Raw genomic sequence first — 14960 nt, forward strand, 5'->3', positions numbered from 1 at the left:
AGGAAGAGATGAGAGGCAGGGCCTGCCTGGTAGGGGAAGGGAGCCTTTTGCTGAATGGAGGTTTCCCAAGCCTAGCCAGGTGTGCCCCTGAGGACTGTGTGCCCAGGTCTGGGTCCAGCCATGTCTTCTCCAGCATGCACAGCTCAGGGTTTCACAGGGCTGAGCCCTCTTGTCTTCTCTCTTTCTTTCTCCCTCCATGCTAGGTCTTTTGGCAGTCAACGGGCCGTACCTACTGGGTGCACTGGCACATGCTGGAGATCCTGGGCCCCGAGGAAACTGCTGAGGATATGGCCTCAGCAGCTGTGGAGAAGGGGGCGGGGACCGCTGTGTTGGGCACAGGTGAGCCGTGGAGGGAGGGGACATGGACGTCGTGTCTCTGAACAGAGGAGGAGTGGCTGGAATGAAGCCCTTCCCGACCAGGAACTGCCCCACAGATTCAGAAATTCAGTCTGTTCCTGGCGGAGCTGAGGCCCCTCATGCCTGTCTCCTCAGCACTTCCCTCCTGGGACTGGAAGCCGGTGGATGGGCTCTACTCTTTGCCCTACCTCCAGCCCGAGCCTCAGAAGAACGAGGAACTGGGATACCTGACCCAGGCTGAGTGGTGGGAGCTCCTCTTCTTCATCAAGAAGTTGGATGTATGTGAGCAGCAGCCAATTTTCCAGAATCTTCGGGAGAACCTGGATGAGGTATTACAGGCCTGCGATACCTGGGGGGTTTGCAATGGCATTGGAGGCGGGATCCTCTAAGGTAGTTTGCCATATGGGACTGCCTAGGGGAAGGCTGAAGCGAGAGGTTAGAGAGCCCGGTGGGCGGTGGGGGGGGCATCCTGCTGGGGGAGGAGGCAAATGCTGGGAGGGTCTAGTATGTAGCAGGTGTGCAAGGCACGGTGGGAGGTGGCCGCCCTTCTGTTCCTGTCCCCAAGGCCTTTGCGTCTGCTCCTTCCTAAAAAATACATACCATTCTGTTGCCAGACGCTGGGTGAGAAGGCCCTAGGTGAAATCTCCGTGCCCATAGCGATGGCTGAGGATCTGCTGCAGGTTCTCAGTAATCGGTTTGAGGGCAGCGCCCTCAGCGACCTGCTCAACTCTCAGATCTACACCAAGTATGGGCTGCCACCCAAGGCACTGAGCAGCTCGTCGTCTTCACGAAGTCACTCCAGTTCTCCAGTTCTGGAAGAGGAGTCCAAGTCAGAGGCCAACTTCTCAGAGGAAGAGGCTGAGTCCCCCAAAGCAAAGCCCCTTAAGTTAGAGGCAGAGCCTGCCAGGGGGAAAACTGAGCCCCCCATGGCGCAGAGTGATTCACAGCTGTTTAACCAGCTTCTGGTGACTGAGGGGATAGCTCTGCCCGCCGAGATGAAGGAGGCAGCCAGTGGTGAGTCAGGTGCTGGGAGGGGAGGGCAAAGAGGTTGGAGCAAGTCCCGGGTGGTCCCCAGAGAAGTGGGTAGTCAGGGCAGAGGGCAAGCCGTGGAGGGAGGTCACTTTTGTATGGGAAAATGCTTTGGAAGCGTGCATCCATTTTCCTTCCTTCGACCTTGATTATCGGTAATTGATCACTGCTCCCTTTCTTCAGTATCCCTGGAAAAGGAGGGTCCATATTCCAGAGTACTGTCATCTTCATTGCTTGACTATTAAATCCCTCACACAGAATTGGGAAAGTTCTAGGTGCAAGCTACAGTAGTGAACAGTGTGTTAAAATGTCAGTAGGATAACTGGACCTGACCTTTAAAGACTTCCAACGTGAAGGTGCCACAGTTTTTTGAAGGCACTGCCTTTCCCTCACCGCTTTCAGAAATGGCTAGAGCCTTGCGGGGTCCTGGGCCACGCAGTTCCCTGGATCAGCATGTGGCAGCGGTCGTGGCCACTGTGCAGATATCCAGCTTGGACACAGATCTGCAGCTTTCGGGACTCTATGCCCTCTCTCAGGCCGTGGAGGAAGTCACTGAACGGGACCACCCTCTGGTCAGTCCCGACAGATCCCTAAGGTTAGAACCGTGGAGAGGTGGAGGGGGTTATGGTTTAAGCTGTCAGTGGGGGAGGATGGTTGGGGAGGGAAGGAGCTATGAGATCAAGAGTTAGAAAGGCTAGGAGGAAAGAAGGGTCAGCCTGAGGGGTAGCTGAGCAGGAGGGTGGAGTATTAACGGTGGTTAATATTCTTGGAGCATTTGTTCAGTGCCAGGCCTTGTGCTTAAAATTTTATAAGCATTCTCTCATTAAATCCTTCTATCTCCAGAGGAGAACTTGATGCTGCTCTTATCCATTGTGTGGGTCAGGAACTGAGGCTTAGAGAATTTAAGTAACTTGCCCAGTTTCACAGATAACAGAGCCAGGATTCAAATCTAGGTCCTTTTGGCTTTTGAGCTTGAGTTTTCTTTTCTTTTTTCTCCCCTCTTTTTCCCCCCTCCCTACTTTCTATCTATTAAAAAAATTTTAAATACTTCTTAGTTATACAAATAATACACAACTGCATTCTTATTTTAAAAGATCTAAAGCGTATGAAAGAACAGAATGAAAAGGCAAGGTCCGTTTTTACCACTGTTGTCATGTCCCAGCACGTATCCTTCAGACCTTATAGAGATTGACATTTGTTAGTGTGTTTTCTGAGTTTGTGTTTTCGTATATGTGATCTCACTCTTCCTGTTTCTGCAGCTTTCCCCCTGCACGCAGTAGGTCTACACTCAGTATGTCAGTCCGCATGTCGCTACCTCATTCTTCACTACTGCCTCGGACTCTGTAGTATGATTATACCCAAGTTCAAATATAGCATTCTTTTTAAAAATTTTATTTTACTGAAGTATAGTTGATTTACAATGTTTTGTTAATTTCTGCTGTACAGCAAAATGATTCAGTTATGCATATATATGTTCTTTTTCATATTCTTTTCTATTATGTTTTATTACAGGATATTGAATATAGTTCCCGTGCTATACAGTAGGACCTTGTTGTTTATCCATTCTATATATAATAGTTTGCCTCTGTTAATCCCAAACTCCCAATCCTTCCCCCCACCATTCTCCTCCTCCACTTGGCAACCACAAGTCTGTTCTCTCAAATAGTGTTCTAATCGATCTGTTTTTCCTCACATCTGCCAGTACTGGATATTAATCATTTTTTAAATCTATCAGGTTGGCAAAATTTGAAGTGATTGGTACCTCCTTGTTTTAATTTCTTAGTTCTAGAGAAGTTAGTCATATTTGCATGCATTGTATTTCTTCTGCTATAAATATTCTTATCCTTTGCCCACTTTCTTATTGGGTCTTAGTCTTTTTTTTTAATGTATTTTTCTTAATTAGTTAATTTATTTTTGGCTGCGTTATGTCTTTGTTGCTGCTTGTGGGCTTTCTCTAGTTGCGGTGAGCGGGGGCTAGTCTTTGTTGCAGTGCATGGGCTTCTCATTGCCGTGGCTTCTCTTGTTGCAGAGCACGGGCTCTAGGTGCACGGGCCTCAGTAGTTGTGGCGCGCAGGCTCAGTAGTTGTGGTGCACGGGCTTGCTCCTCGGTATTTGGGACCTTCCTGGACCAGGGATCGAACCTGTGTCCCCTGCACTGGCAGGCGGATTCTTTTTTTTCTTTTTTTTTCTTGCGGTACACGGGCCTCTCACTGTTGTGGCCTCTCCCATTGCGGAGCACAGGCTCTGGACTCGCAGGCTCAGTGGCCATGGCTCACAGGCCCAGCCTCTCCGCGGCATGTGGGATCTTCCCGGACCGGGGCACGAACCTGTGTCCCCTGCATCGGCAGGTGGATTCTTAACCACTGTGCCACCAGGGAAGTCCCTGGTCTTAACCTTTTTTTAAATTTACAGATATTCTGGATATTAATCCATTACTTCTGTTTCAAATATTTTGCTTGTCTTTTTCTTTCAAAATCATATTAACTTAATTTTCTGAATATAAAATACATGCTCACTGTAAGAAAAATAGAAAATTGTGAGGATAACAGTCATCTGAAAACCCTTTATGCAGAGATAGTTACTGTTAACATTTTAGTAAACATCCTTATTTATATTTATTCATGTTCAGATGCATTCATATGTATGTTAACTTGTTTATAGTAAATCGTGGCTACAGAGAGGGATATATATCTAAAGCACTTTCGATTCACATTGTAGTCATCATAAAGCTCATGAGAGAAGACAGAAAGCATCTCTACACGGGGAGGGGCTGTTAGCACTCTGGCCGCTGGTCCCCATCGGCACCTGGTCGAGTTAGGGCTCTATGGACCCCAGGACCTCTGGACCTCGAGACCCCAGTACAGTGACAACAAAAAAGACAGAGATAAACACAGAACTTTCTCAGTGCTTTTATTTGCCTTATTTCCCAGAATTTCTCTTTTTGTCCTCCTTTCGTTCCTATTTCCCAGGCCACCTCCTCAATATACATCTCTGTCACTGTGGAGAAAAATGTCAGTCCCGGCTTTTTTCCTCTTGTGATGCTCACTGTGATCTAGGAACTCTGGAGACACTTCCTCCTTCCCTTCAGATCAGCATTTCCACTGGACCCTTTCTCTAGCTTATGTGGCTGGGCTCTTAATTTTGTGGGTAGTATCTTTCATTATGCTGAAGTTTCAGATTTTCATGTTGCTATATTTTCAACTTTTAAAAAATGGCTTCTGGGTTTTAAGAGGGTCTATTCCATTCTAGGATTATAAAAATATTTCCTTTTACTTTCTAAAAATATTTATGATTTTACTTTTCATGTTTATTTTAAAATCTGTTTGTGGTTTATTTTTGCAAATGGAGTGAAACAGAGCTCCAGCCTTCGTTTTTTCAGATAGATAGCCACATGTCTCTGCCTCACGTTTTGTATGGTCCTTCCTGTCCTCACTGTCTTGAGATGCTACCCTTATCTCTCTTCTCATCTGTTCATCTGTTTGGCTACCCTGTATTGTTTCCAGAGTTTTAATTATTGTAAGTTTATATTTTGATAAGTAGTAGGCAAGTCTACAATTACTTCTTTCCAAACATTTCTTGACAATTCTTGCATTTTCTCTTCCTATACCTAAACCTGCCTGTCATTTTTTTTTTTAAACCTTTTTGGGCATTTTGATTAGCATTATACTAAATTTATAGATTTATTTGAAAAGATGAACCAGAGTTCATAACCTTTTTGCAGTACTCCCTACTTGATGAGGTGAAGAGCCTGAGACAGACTGCAGAGGAGAGGGCAGCAGGACTGGGACTGAGGCAGGGAGAGTAGGATGGAGGGGGGTGGGGGGTGATGGACTGGATCTTGGTGGACAGGGTTGGGCGGGCAGTCAGACATGACTCTTGGGATGGGGAACCCCGATGTCTCTTTCAGAGAGAAGCTAGTGAAAACGCTGGTGGAGCTGCTGACCAACCAGGTGGGAGAGAAGATGGTGGTGGTGCTGGCCCTGCGCCTCCTCTACCTGCTCATGACCAAGCACGAGTGGCGTCCACTCTTCGCCAGGGAGGGTGGCATCTACGCTGTGCTGGTTTGCATGCAAGAATATAAGACTTCTGTCTTGGTGCAGCAGGCAGGGCTGGCGGTGAGTGGACCGGGCCTGGGGGTAGAGAGTGATGGGCAGGGTGGGCAGGTTGGGGGCGTGGCTGATCTCAAGGAGGTTCTCTGGTGATTCGGACAAGGAGGAGACATTGGGACGGAAAGATGCAGGTGGATGGAAGAGATCCAGCTGGACAGTCTTGGAGGTTGAATGCGTATTTGGAGCAAGGGAGAAGGATGTTTTTGAGAATGACTCCCAGGTTGAAAATTGAGCAGCAGGGATGGATGAGGTGGTCACTTGCCAAGGGGGAGAATGTTGGAGGGGGAAGAGGTGTGGAGAGAAGATCAGGTTGAATTTCTAGGTATGCTGACTTTCCCATGGCTTTTTAGTTACAACTAGGTGTCTGATTAAAGACTAAATTTCTAGATGTGACAGAGTATTTTTTAACCCTTTTGTCTGAGTGGTACCGGTACACAGAAATTACCTCCTCACCAGATGTGGGTAAAGCCCAGCCAGCACTGCCATTGCCTTGCCCCGCCCCCCACCCCCTCCCCGGGCCCAGAGAATGGTGAAAGGAGGCCCTCGTTCAGGGAGGAAGAATTGGCTTCCTGAGTACTCCAGACAGAAGGGCTGGCTGGAGGGAGGTATGGGCAGGGGACAGGTAGGCCTCGTCCAGAGCAGTTCTGAGAATGGATTCCAGCAGTGTAACGGCAGCAGCATGGACTGGAACACAGGTGCTCTTAGGGCAGGCTTCCCAGGGAGAGGCCGGGAGGCTCGTCCTTTATGGGGCCAGCCTGGTGCTGCTCCTCCCAAGAGCAGCCAAGCATTCCTAGTTGAGGCCGTGTCTGCTCAAAAAATTCCCTGATCCTTTCAAACCGCATGACCAAAATGCGACATTTGCCTCTAAATTTGAACTCTTGCCCTATAACAGAATTGCATCTTTTTGTATATAACTTAAGGTCTACAGAATTCAGCTTGGGGGAGGGGGAGGTAGCTAAAGGGAAAAAGCCTCATTATGAGGCAGCATTTGCTTGAAGGGTCCAGCCCTCACAAGGGGGATCGTCCTGAGAATTATTTCTAATTTACTTCATCCTTAGAAGGTTTCTTCTCAAGAGTCAGCCCTTTCACCAGCCAAGACATTCTCCACCCTGATGGTTTAGTGTTCATCCTAATTTAAGATTCTCTTTAGTACCAGCAAACAAGTTGGCATATTACCAGTATTTTTTCCTATAATTCCAGTTGCTCTGCCTGTGAGTCAACACAAGTAGCCTCGTCCAGGCAGGCTGGATACTGCCTTTGGACGCCAGGGGACATAGGGGTGGGAGTGTTGGCACACAGGTGCTAGCGGCAGTTGTGGGAATGGCCGAGGTTGCATGGGGAGGGGGTGCGGGGATCGAGGAGAAGGGGGACAAGGAACTTCTGTATTTGGGACCTGGCAGCAGAGAAACTCCAGAGAGGTAGGATGACCAGGAGGACAAGAAGTTATGGAACTCAAGGGAAGAGAGGTTTTTCAAAGGGAGGAGTGGCCAAGCGAGATGGAAGACAGCTTAAAGGAAAGCCTTGAAGGCAAGTAGAGGCTGTGAAAGGGCTCCGTCCTGAGGGGAAGCTGCGGAGGGGTGGCTACCCCAGCACTCGGCGAGCCTCGGTGCTGGCAGAGAGAAGTTACAGGCTCACATTACCATGGAGCCTTAGGTTTTTTGGTTGGCTTTCTTTTCTTTCCTTTCTTTTTGATGTCCCATCACTACCTCTTTCATTTCTATTTGCAAACAGCTCAGCTGCCCCAAAATTTGAGGCCTAGAATGATGGCCCGGCTCTCCCCTCCTCTGCATGATGGCTTTGCCCACTCCTGACTCTGCCTTCACATCCCCTCGCAGGCGCTGAAGATGCTGGCCATTGCCAGCTCCTCGGAGATCCCCACTCTTGTTGCCGGCCGAGATTCCATCCACCCTTTGTTTGATGCCCAGATGACCAGGGAGATCTTTGCCAGCATTGACTCGGCCACACGCCCGGGCGCTGAGAGCCTGCTCCTCGCCGTCCCTGCTGCCGTGATCCTGATGCTGAACACGGAGGGGTCAGGACCTCCCCTTCCAAACTCCAAACTCCTGCTAAGCCCCAAGCCCTGCTGCTCCCCTGCCCAGGTCTCATGCATTCCACAGAAATTCCCCTCACATCGTTGCCTCTGGATGAAATGTGGTGGCCCTCTCTGGCTGTTGTTAGAAGAGAGGCCAGTGGTTGAGGGTAGAGAGATTCCAGAGAGATCAGAGACACCTGATCTTCCTTCCTGGAGTTGGGAGGAGTGACCTGAGGTCAAGAGGCCAGATGTCTGGCCTCAGGGGGACCCCCGGAGCCCCTCCTTCCCCAGCTGCAGGGCTCCTCTCTCCAGGAGGCTGGATTCCTGCTTCCATTGCATTCACTCTCTTCCAACTTCTTTCTGGGTCACCTCCCTCCTCCCAGGTGCTCCTCCGCGGTGAGAAACGGCCTGCTCCTCCTCAACCTGCTTTTGTGTAACCACCACACTCTGGGAGACCAGATCATAACCAGAGAGCTGAGAGACACCTTGTTTAGACACTCAGGGATAGCACCGGGGACAGAAGCCATGCCCACCACACGCACCATCCTCACGATGCTTCTCAATCGCTACTCGGAGCCACCGGGCAGTCCCGAGCATGCAGGTACCATCGGGGAGGCGGTGGTTGTGCTGAGGAATCGGTCCCCGCCCGCGGCCAGGAGGGCTCAGGTTTATGTCCTAGTACCGTGCTGGAAAGACACGATGAACCTTCAGGAAATGAGTGAGGGTTTTGGTGCTCAAGTTAGGTCTCAAGTAGAACTTCCTGACCAAGAGGAGAATAGGTACAAGGAAATTGCCTTCTCTAAATGGCTTTAAACATAAAAGGGAAAAACAAAACAAAACAAAACAAAACATAAAAGGGTTCCATCTCTCTGGGCTGGGTTTGGTCCGTTCTTATTGGACACTGGAAGGTTGGTTGAAATGACTTCTAGAGGGGCCTTCTGTAGAGGAATTGTAGCTTATGGTACAGAAAGTTGGTGACTAGAATGTGAAGTACTGATGCCACAGGGAAGAAACCTTTTGTATTTAACAAACAAGTGAAACCTGGAAGTATGGGGGCAAATCAGAATAAGCACTGTGTGTCTTTTAGTCTGTACATCTGAAGCCACCATGCTAGGTAGTATAGAGATGTGACTGTAGTAGCTAATAGTTATTAACTTGTGTAATAACAAAGCTGATAGTTAACAATAAAAGGTAGTTGTGTGACTGTATGAGATTAAAACTGTGCTCTTTAACTGGACAGTTTTTGCCATACTGATTTTTTTTACAGATGTAGTTAGGTATATATTTGGTGCCAGAAAAGAAAATGCCCCACAGTTGAGTAGAAACTTCAGACATCCTTACAACGGGAGGAAAAGTGGGGGGCGGCGGTTATTTTCTGCACCTGCCAGTTTCTCAGTTTGACCAATTTGTATGACTCTCCTTCCTACCCATTTTTGCCCCCTGTGTGTCTGAGCAGCAGCACTGGAAACGCCTGGCGCCCAGGGCCAGGATGGGTCCCCTGAGCTGCTGATCCGGTCCCTGGTGGGGGGCCCGTCTGCAGAGCTCCTCCTGGACTTGGAGCGTGTGCTGTGCCGAGAGGGCAGCCCGGGGGGTGCCGTGAGACCTCTCCTCAAGCGCCTCCAGCAGGAGAGCCAGCCCTTCCTCCTGTTTCTGCGGACTCTGGACGCCCCCGGGCCCAACAAAACTCTGCTGCTGACGGCGCTGAGGTGAGAGGCCAGCTCGGGGGCACCTGTGCGTCGGGGGCAAGGGCAGCTGGCAGACTGCAGGGACTTCACTTGTTTCCATCCCTCGCCAGGGTCATGACCCGGCTGCTGGATCACCCGGAGGCCATGGTCCTTCCCTGGCACGAGGTCTTGGAGCCCTGCCTCAACTGTCTGAGTGGCCCTAGCAGTGACCTTGAGGTACCAGAGCCCTGGCAAGGGTGGGGGAGAGAAAGGCAGCTTCTGGACACCAGCTACCTAGTGAGGTTCTGGAGGGCACAGCACAGCCTTCCTGGATGAGTCTGGAAACTGGGAGGGGTGTGTAGGAAGGAGACCAGCGTCATCTGAGCGTCTCCAGAACTGAGGCCTTCTGGCTGCACCTGAATTTTAAGATTCTGGGTTTAGGAGAAGCCCACGTTCACCAGTCCACGCAGTCCTTGCACTCCGCCTTTGGAGTTTGTGCCTTGTGGAACAAGGCTCAGACACCGAGGTTGGCTCCTGAGATAGCTTGGTTCTGGCAGGAAGAAGCCTGGGGAGCTGCGCCTGAGCTCTGCCCCTGCCACCTCACTCTGGAGTCCTGGCACCCCAGTGTTCTGTGCCAGCCTGGCTTTGGTACTCTGCTTTCAAGTTCTCCAAAATCTCAGCCACCACATCCCCATTTCTAAACCCACCCCTCAGCCTGTACAGCCTGCCCTTTGTTTCCCTACGTTAATCTCTGTGGCTCTGGGCCAGATTGTTCAGGAGCTGCTGTGCTTCCTGTATCGCCTGGCCTCCATGCACAAAGACTATGCCGTGGTGCTCTGCTGCCTGGGAGCCAAAGAGGCCCTGGCCAAAGTCCTGGACAAACACCCAGCTCAGCTGCTGCTGGCCTGTGAGCTGCGGGACCTGGTGACAGAGTGTGAGAAACACGCCCAGCTCTATAGTAACCTCACCTCCAGCATCCTGGCTGGCTGCATTCAGGTGAGGAGGTGTGTGGGTCCGGAGCTGAGAAGTAAGCCAGAAGCAGGGGAAGGTGGTTCAGTGCATGTCCCTGTTTGGCAAAAGTAGTAGCAAATCTAGGCCACTTGTTCCCCAACCTTTACCCCACATGGTTCTGTTCTGCCAAACTTTGGGAAGAAAGGGATTGAGTGTTCTGTTGCCCCTTGATTCTTTCTCCACATGTGTTTCCATGTTCCTGCCCCCTCCCCGCACCCCTTCTCTCTGATGTCCGGGCTGCAGATGGTGCTGGGCCAGATCGAAGACCACAGACGAACGCACCGCCCCATCAACATCCCCTTCTTTGACGTGTTCCTTAGGCATCTCTGCCAGGGTTCGTGCCCCCATCTACTTTCTCCTGCTGCCACCCCAGCATCTGTTCCCCCCTTCCTTTCGTGCTCCCTAGTCCCCTTCCTTTCTTCTCTCTCAACTAACCAGGCTTCCCGCCTGCCCGCAGGCTCCAGCGTGGAGGTGAAGGAAGACAAGTGCTGGGAGAAGGTGGAGGTGTCCTCCAACCCGCACCGGGCCAGCAAGCTGACGGACCGCAACCCCAAGACCTACTGGGAGTCCAACGGCAGCACCGGCTCCCACTACATCACCCTACACATGCACCGCGGTGTTCTTGTTAGGTGTGGGCGTGCCCATGTCCATGTGTGCATGTGTGCCCTCACGCGAATGTGCACACACACGAATATTCTGATATGCCCCAGTACACATCCTCAGAGGGTTGCCCACATACACACCTGAACCCCTATGCCTGAGGGACACACTGAAACCCATTTTGTGCAGTGAACATAGACACGTTGGCCTCATCTCCCTGAGCTAAGTGTAGACCTCCCCTCACTCCCCAAGCCTGTGCCGTACTCCCCCTACAGGTCACATGTCACTGCCCTGTGGTTTTGGTCGAGGGAGAGCAATGATTCACTTATCCACTCCTCCCATGGGCATTTGTTTATTGTGTACTCTGTGCCAGGCACCCTGCAAGGGTCTGGAGCTGTGTGGACAGTAAGATAAGGGGCCTGTCTTCAGGGAACTTACAGTCTTGTTGGGGAGCCAGGCTGGAAAATCAGTAAGAAATAGAGTAAGAAAAAAGTTACAGTTGATGTGTGCACTGGATCCTGATGCCAGCTGAGAGCTCAGAGGAGGCTGCCGGAAGGGGGGGCTGACTGGGTTAAGTTTTCAGTAGAAATTGATGTAGTAAAGAGAGGGCAACAGATACTCCAGGTCGAGGGACAACGTATGTGCAAAATGGAAGCAAGAAACAATGATGTATTTGGGGGAACCTTAAGTAATTGTGTCTGGCTGGAGCGAAGGGTATGTGTAGTGAAGTGGCAGGAGAGGAAGCCGGAAACGGAGGCAGAGCCGGACCACAGAGTTCTGATCTAACAACTCTGAGCTTTATTCTGAAACTTGAGGAGCCACTGAAGGATTTTAAGAGGGAAAGAGACAAAAGTAGGCTTTTTAATTTAGAGACCTCTGGCAACTATGCGAGTTCGGGTGGCAGGCTGGGAGAGAGTTGGAAGGCATACTGAGTGATGAACGTTCAGTGAGGCAGAGGGGACGGGAATAGATGGCGAGGGGGCGGTGGACTGGGGGAGCTTGAGAGGTGGCATCTACAGTGCCTGCCACTGACTGGATGAGGGCGGCCGTGAGGGAGAAGTCATGTGTTCTAGTTGGAGAACTAGGTGGATGGCAGTTTTCTTTCCCAGGAGAGAGAAATAGGAAGAGGAGCAGGTTTCTACAGACAGACGACCGGTCTGTATAGGCATGTAGGCTTGGAGGTGCCTGTGGGCGCGACATAGAAATGTCTGTTGGATGCATGGCGTGAAAGCTCAGGAGAGCGGTCTAGGGTAGAGATGTGGATTTGGAGTCATTAGGGTGTGAACTTTCAGCTGAAACTATGGGTTTAAATGAAGCCACTTTGGGAGAGGATAAATGTAAGAGCTGGGGTCTGGGGAAAACTGACGCTTAAGCAGAGGACAGGAGTCTGAAGAGGAAGTGGTGGGCTGAAGTTCTGAACCAAGACCAGGGCCCTGGTTCTGACTGATTCCTTTTTCCTCTGCCAGGCAGCTGACTCTTCTGGTGGCCAGCGAGGACTCAAGTTACATGCCGGCCAGGGTGGTGGTGTTTGGGGGTGACAGTGTCAGCTGCATCAGCACGGAGCTCAATACGGTGGGGATCCTGTGCCCCGCTTCCCCTTATTCTCCATCCTTCTGTTGGTCCCGGGGCCTTGTCAGAAGGACCCAGTTCGTGGGGAGCTCCCACATCCCTTCCTCCCAGGCAGGCAACTGCCTCGTAAGCAGCGAGAATAGAATTAGGACTGTGGAGGCGTGTAGATCCATGGGCGCAGGGTGGGAGAGGTGAAGGGCACACACTGTCACAGACTCGGTTGCTGTCAACAGCCCTTCCCGTTCCACTTCTGCAGGTGACAGCTCTCTCTCTACCTCTTCTCCCCTGCGCCACCAGGTGAACGTGATGCCGTCCGCCAGCCGGGTGGTCCTCCTGGAGAACCTGAACCGCTTCTGGCCTGTCATCCAGATCCGCATAAAGCGCTGTCAGCAGGTGGGGCGAGGGCAAAGGCTGGGGGCTGGGGACCAGGAGGAAGCGCAGGGTCTCCGCAGCGCCTGGATTCTCCAGCATTCAGGCCAGGGTCCTCCTTGGTCTGCTCGTGGATGGCCCAGGAACCTGTTGAGTTCCAGAGATGCGGGAATGTCTCCAGGGAGCCGAGGGTATGAGACCTGTGCACATTGCAGGGCGGCATCGACACCCGGGTTCGGGGCGTGGAGGTCCTGGGCCCCAAGCCCACTTTCTGGCCACTATTCCGAGAGCAGCTGTGTCGCCGTACATGTCTCTTCTACACAATTCGGGCGCAAGCCTGGAGCCGGGACATTGCAGAGGACCGCAAGCGCCTCCTCCAGCTCTGCCCCAGGTGAGTGGGCGGGAGGCAGGCAGGGAGGAGAGGGGATGGTTAAGGGAGCAGGAGATGTGCTTCAGGGGAGTCTGAAGGGTAAAGCAGCAGCCGGGATCGGGGACAGAGCAGAGATGAGAAGTGTGTGCTGAGGCGGGGACCAGGGTAAGGGACTGGCTCAGCTCCGGGTGATTGGGAGTTGAGCGTGCTTGAGTGGGGGCCTCAGGGAAGTCTTTAATCCTTGACCAGACACTCTTTGTTCCCAGACTGAACAGGGTTTTGCGTCACGAGCAGAATTTTGCCGATCGATTCCTCCCTGACGACGAGGCCGCCCAAGCACTGGGCAAGACCTGCTGGGAGGCCCTGGTCAGCCCCCTGGTGCAGAACATCACCTCCCTGGGTAACCGTCCCCACCCCTGCCCCAACTAACCCGCTCCTTGTAATTATTCCCAGGGTTGACCTGAGTTAATGCTCTTGGTTCTTTTGGTTCCTGTCTTTATCCCTGAAGGCTTGTCACCTCAGTGTTCCTCTCCTTCCTGCCCCAGGGACTGCTCCCTGAAACTCTGGTATTTGAATTCTCACCCCCACCCCCACCCCCACCCCCACCCTGTTCCCATGTCCCCAGACTCCAGCTGAAGCAAACCTTGGTGAGGGGAGGACGAAGGCCCTGCTGCCCCCAAATCCTTTTTGTACAGTCACTCCTTCTCTGTCCTTCTCCTGGGCTCTCCCTTCCCCATCACCCATGGAGACCTGTTCCTGACCCATCTTCTTTTAGATGTGGAAGGTGTGAGCTCCCTGGGGTGGCTGCTGGATCAGTACTTAGAGCAAAGAGAGAGCTCTCGGAACCCCCTGAGTCGAGCAGCAGCCTTTGCCTCTCGAGTCCGTCGCCTTTGCCACTTGCTGGTGCACGTGGAGCCTCCTCCTGGGCCTTCTCCTGAACCGTCCACTCGGCCCTGTGAGTCCCAGTCTGGCCAGTTGAACTAAGAATCTGGGCAGCGGTGATATCTGACTCCTCTCTCCTGGGTTTTACTCATCCTTTCTGCTTTGCCATGGGCCTTCCAAGGGGTCAGTTCCCAGGATGCTGGGACTCGCCCAGGGACTGAGATGAACCCCGTCCTTTGACCTCTGTGTCCACAGTCAGCAAGAACAGTAAGGGTCAGGACCGGAGCCCTGGGCCTTCACCAGTTCTTCCAAGCAGCAGCCTGAGGAACATAACCCAGTGCTGGCTGAGTGTGGTGCAGGAGCAGGTGGGCAGAGGGAGCTGAGGTCTGGGCGGGACCGAGGCTGCTGGGCTGCCCCTTGGATGCAGTTTCCCCTTTCTCCTCAGGTCAGCAGGTTCCTGGCTGCGGCCTGGAGGGCGCCAGACTTCGTGCCCCGCTACTGTAAACTCTACGGGCGCTTGCAGAGAGCAGGCTCGGAGCTCTTCGGGCCCCGAGCAGCCTTCATGCTGGCCCTGCGCAGCGGCTTCTCGGGAGCCTTGCTACAGCAATCCTTCCTCACCGCTGCCCACGTGAGTGCTGGGGACCGCCGGCTTCCCAGTCCATTTCTGCTCTGCCTTTTCACCTCCTTCCACCCGCCACCCTTCTACTCCACTCCCTCTTCATGGTTTGCTGCTGCCCTTCCTGTTGCCCCCAGATGAGTGAGCAGTTCGCCAGGCACATCGACCAGCAGATCCAGGGTGGCCTGATGGGTGGAACCTCTGGAGTGGAAATGCTGGGACGGCTCCAGTGGCACCTGGAGCCCATCATGGTCCTCTCTGGCCTGGAGCTGGCCACGACTTTTGAGCACTTCTACCAGTGAGTGCAGGGCTGGAGAAGTAGGGCGTGGGAGGCATAGAGTCTAGAGAAGGG

General features: G+C 52.3%; 1 protein-coding gene across 4 annotated transcripts in view; it reads left to right on the forward strand.

The window, feature by feature from the left end:
- Nucleotides 1–14960, forward strand: part of CUL9 (cullin 9) — a 38231-nt gene that overhangs the window by 4304 nt on the left and 18967 nt on the right. For all 4 annotated transcript variants that reach the window (XM_032648486.1, XM_032648487.1, XM_032648490.1 and 1 more), the window contains exons 5-24: nt 204–339; nt 493–686; nt 972–1371; nt 1789–1981; nt 5294–5501; nt 7331–7527; nt 7911–8128; nt 8984–9233; nt 9323–9428; nt 9960–10187; nt 10446–10536; nt 10660–10831; nt 12269–12374; nt 12669–12764; nt 12956–13131; nt 13377–13510; nt 13886–14065; nt 14248–14357; nt 14438–14620; nt 14746–14906. In XM_032648486.1, coding sequence (XP_032504377.1) covers nt 204–339; nt 493–686; nt 972–1371; nt 1789–1981; nt 5294–5501; nt 7331–7527; nt 7911–8128; nt 8984–9233; nt 9323–9428; nt 9960–10187; nt 10446–10536; nt 10660–10831; nt 12269–12374; nt 12669–12764; nt 12956–13131; nt 13377–13510; nt 13886–14065; nt 14248–14357; nt 14438–14620; nt 14746–14906 — 3539 coding nt within the window. The remainder of the gene's footprint in view (nt 1–203; nt 340–492; nt 687–971; nt 1372–1788; nt 1982–5293; nt 5502–7330; nt 7528–7910; nt 8129–8983; nt 9234–9322; nt 9429–9959; nt 10188–10445; nt 10537–10659; nt 10832–12268; nt 12375–12668; nt 12765–12955; nt 13132–13376; nt 13511–13885; nt 14066–14247; nt 14358–14437; nt 14621–14745; nt 14907–14960) is intronic.

Source organism: Phocoena sinus, chromosome 11 (assembly GCF_008692025.1).
Source record: "Phocoena sinus isolate mPhoSin1 chromosome 11, mPhoSin1.pri, whole genome shotgun sequence".
Lineage (NCBI taxonomy): Eukaryota > Metazoa > Chordata > Mammalia > Artiodactyla > Phocoenidae > Phocoena > Phocoena sinus.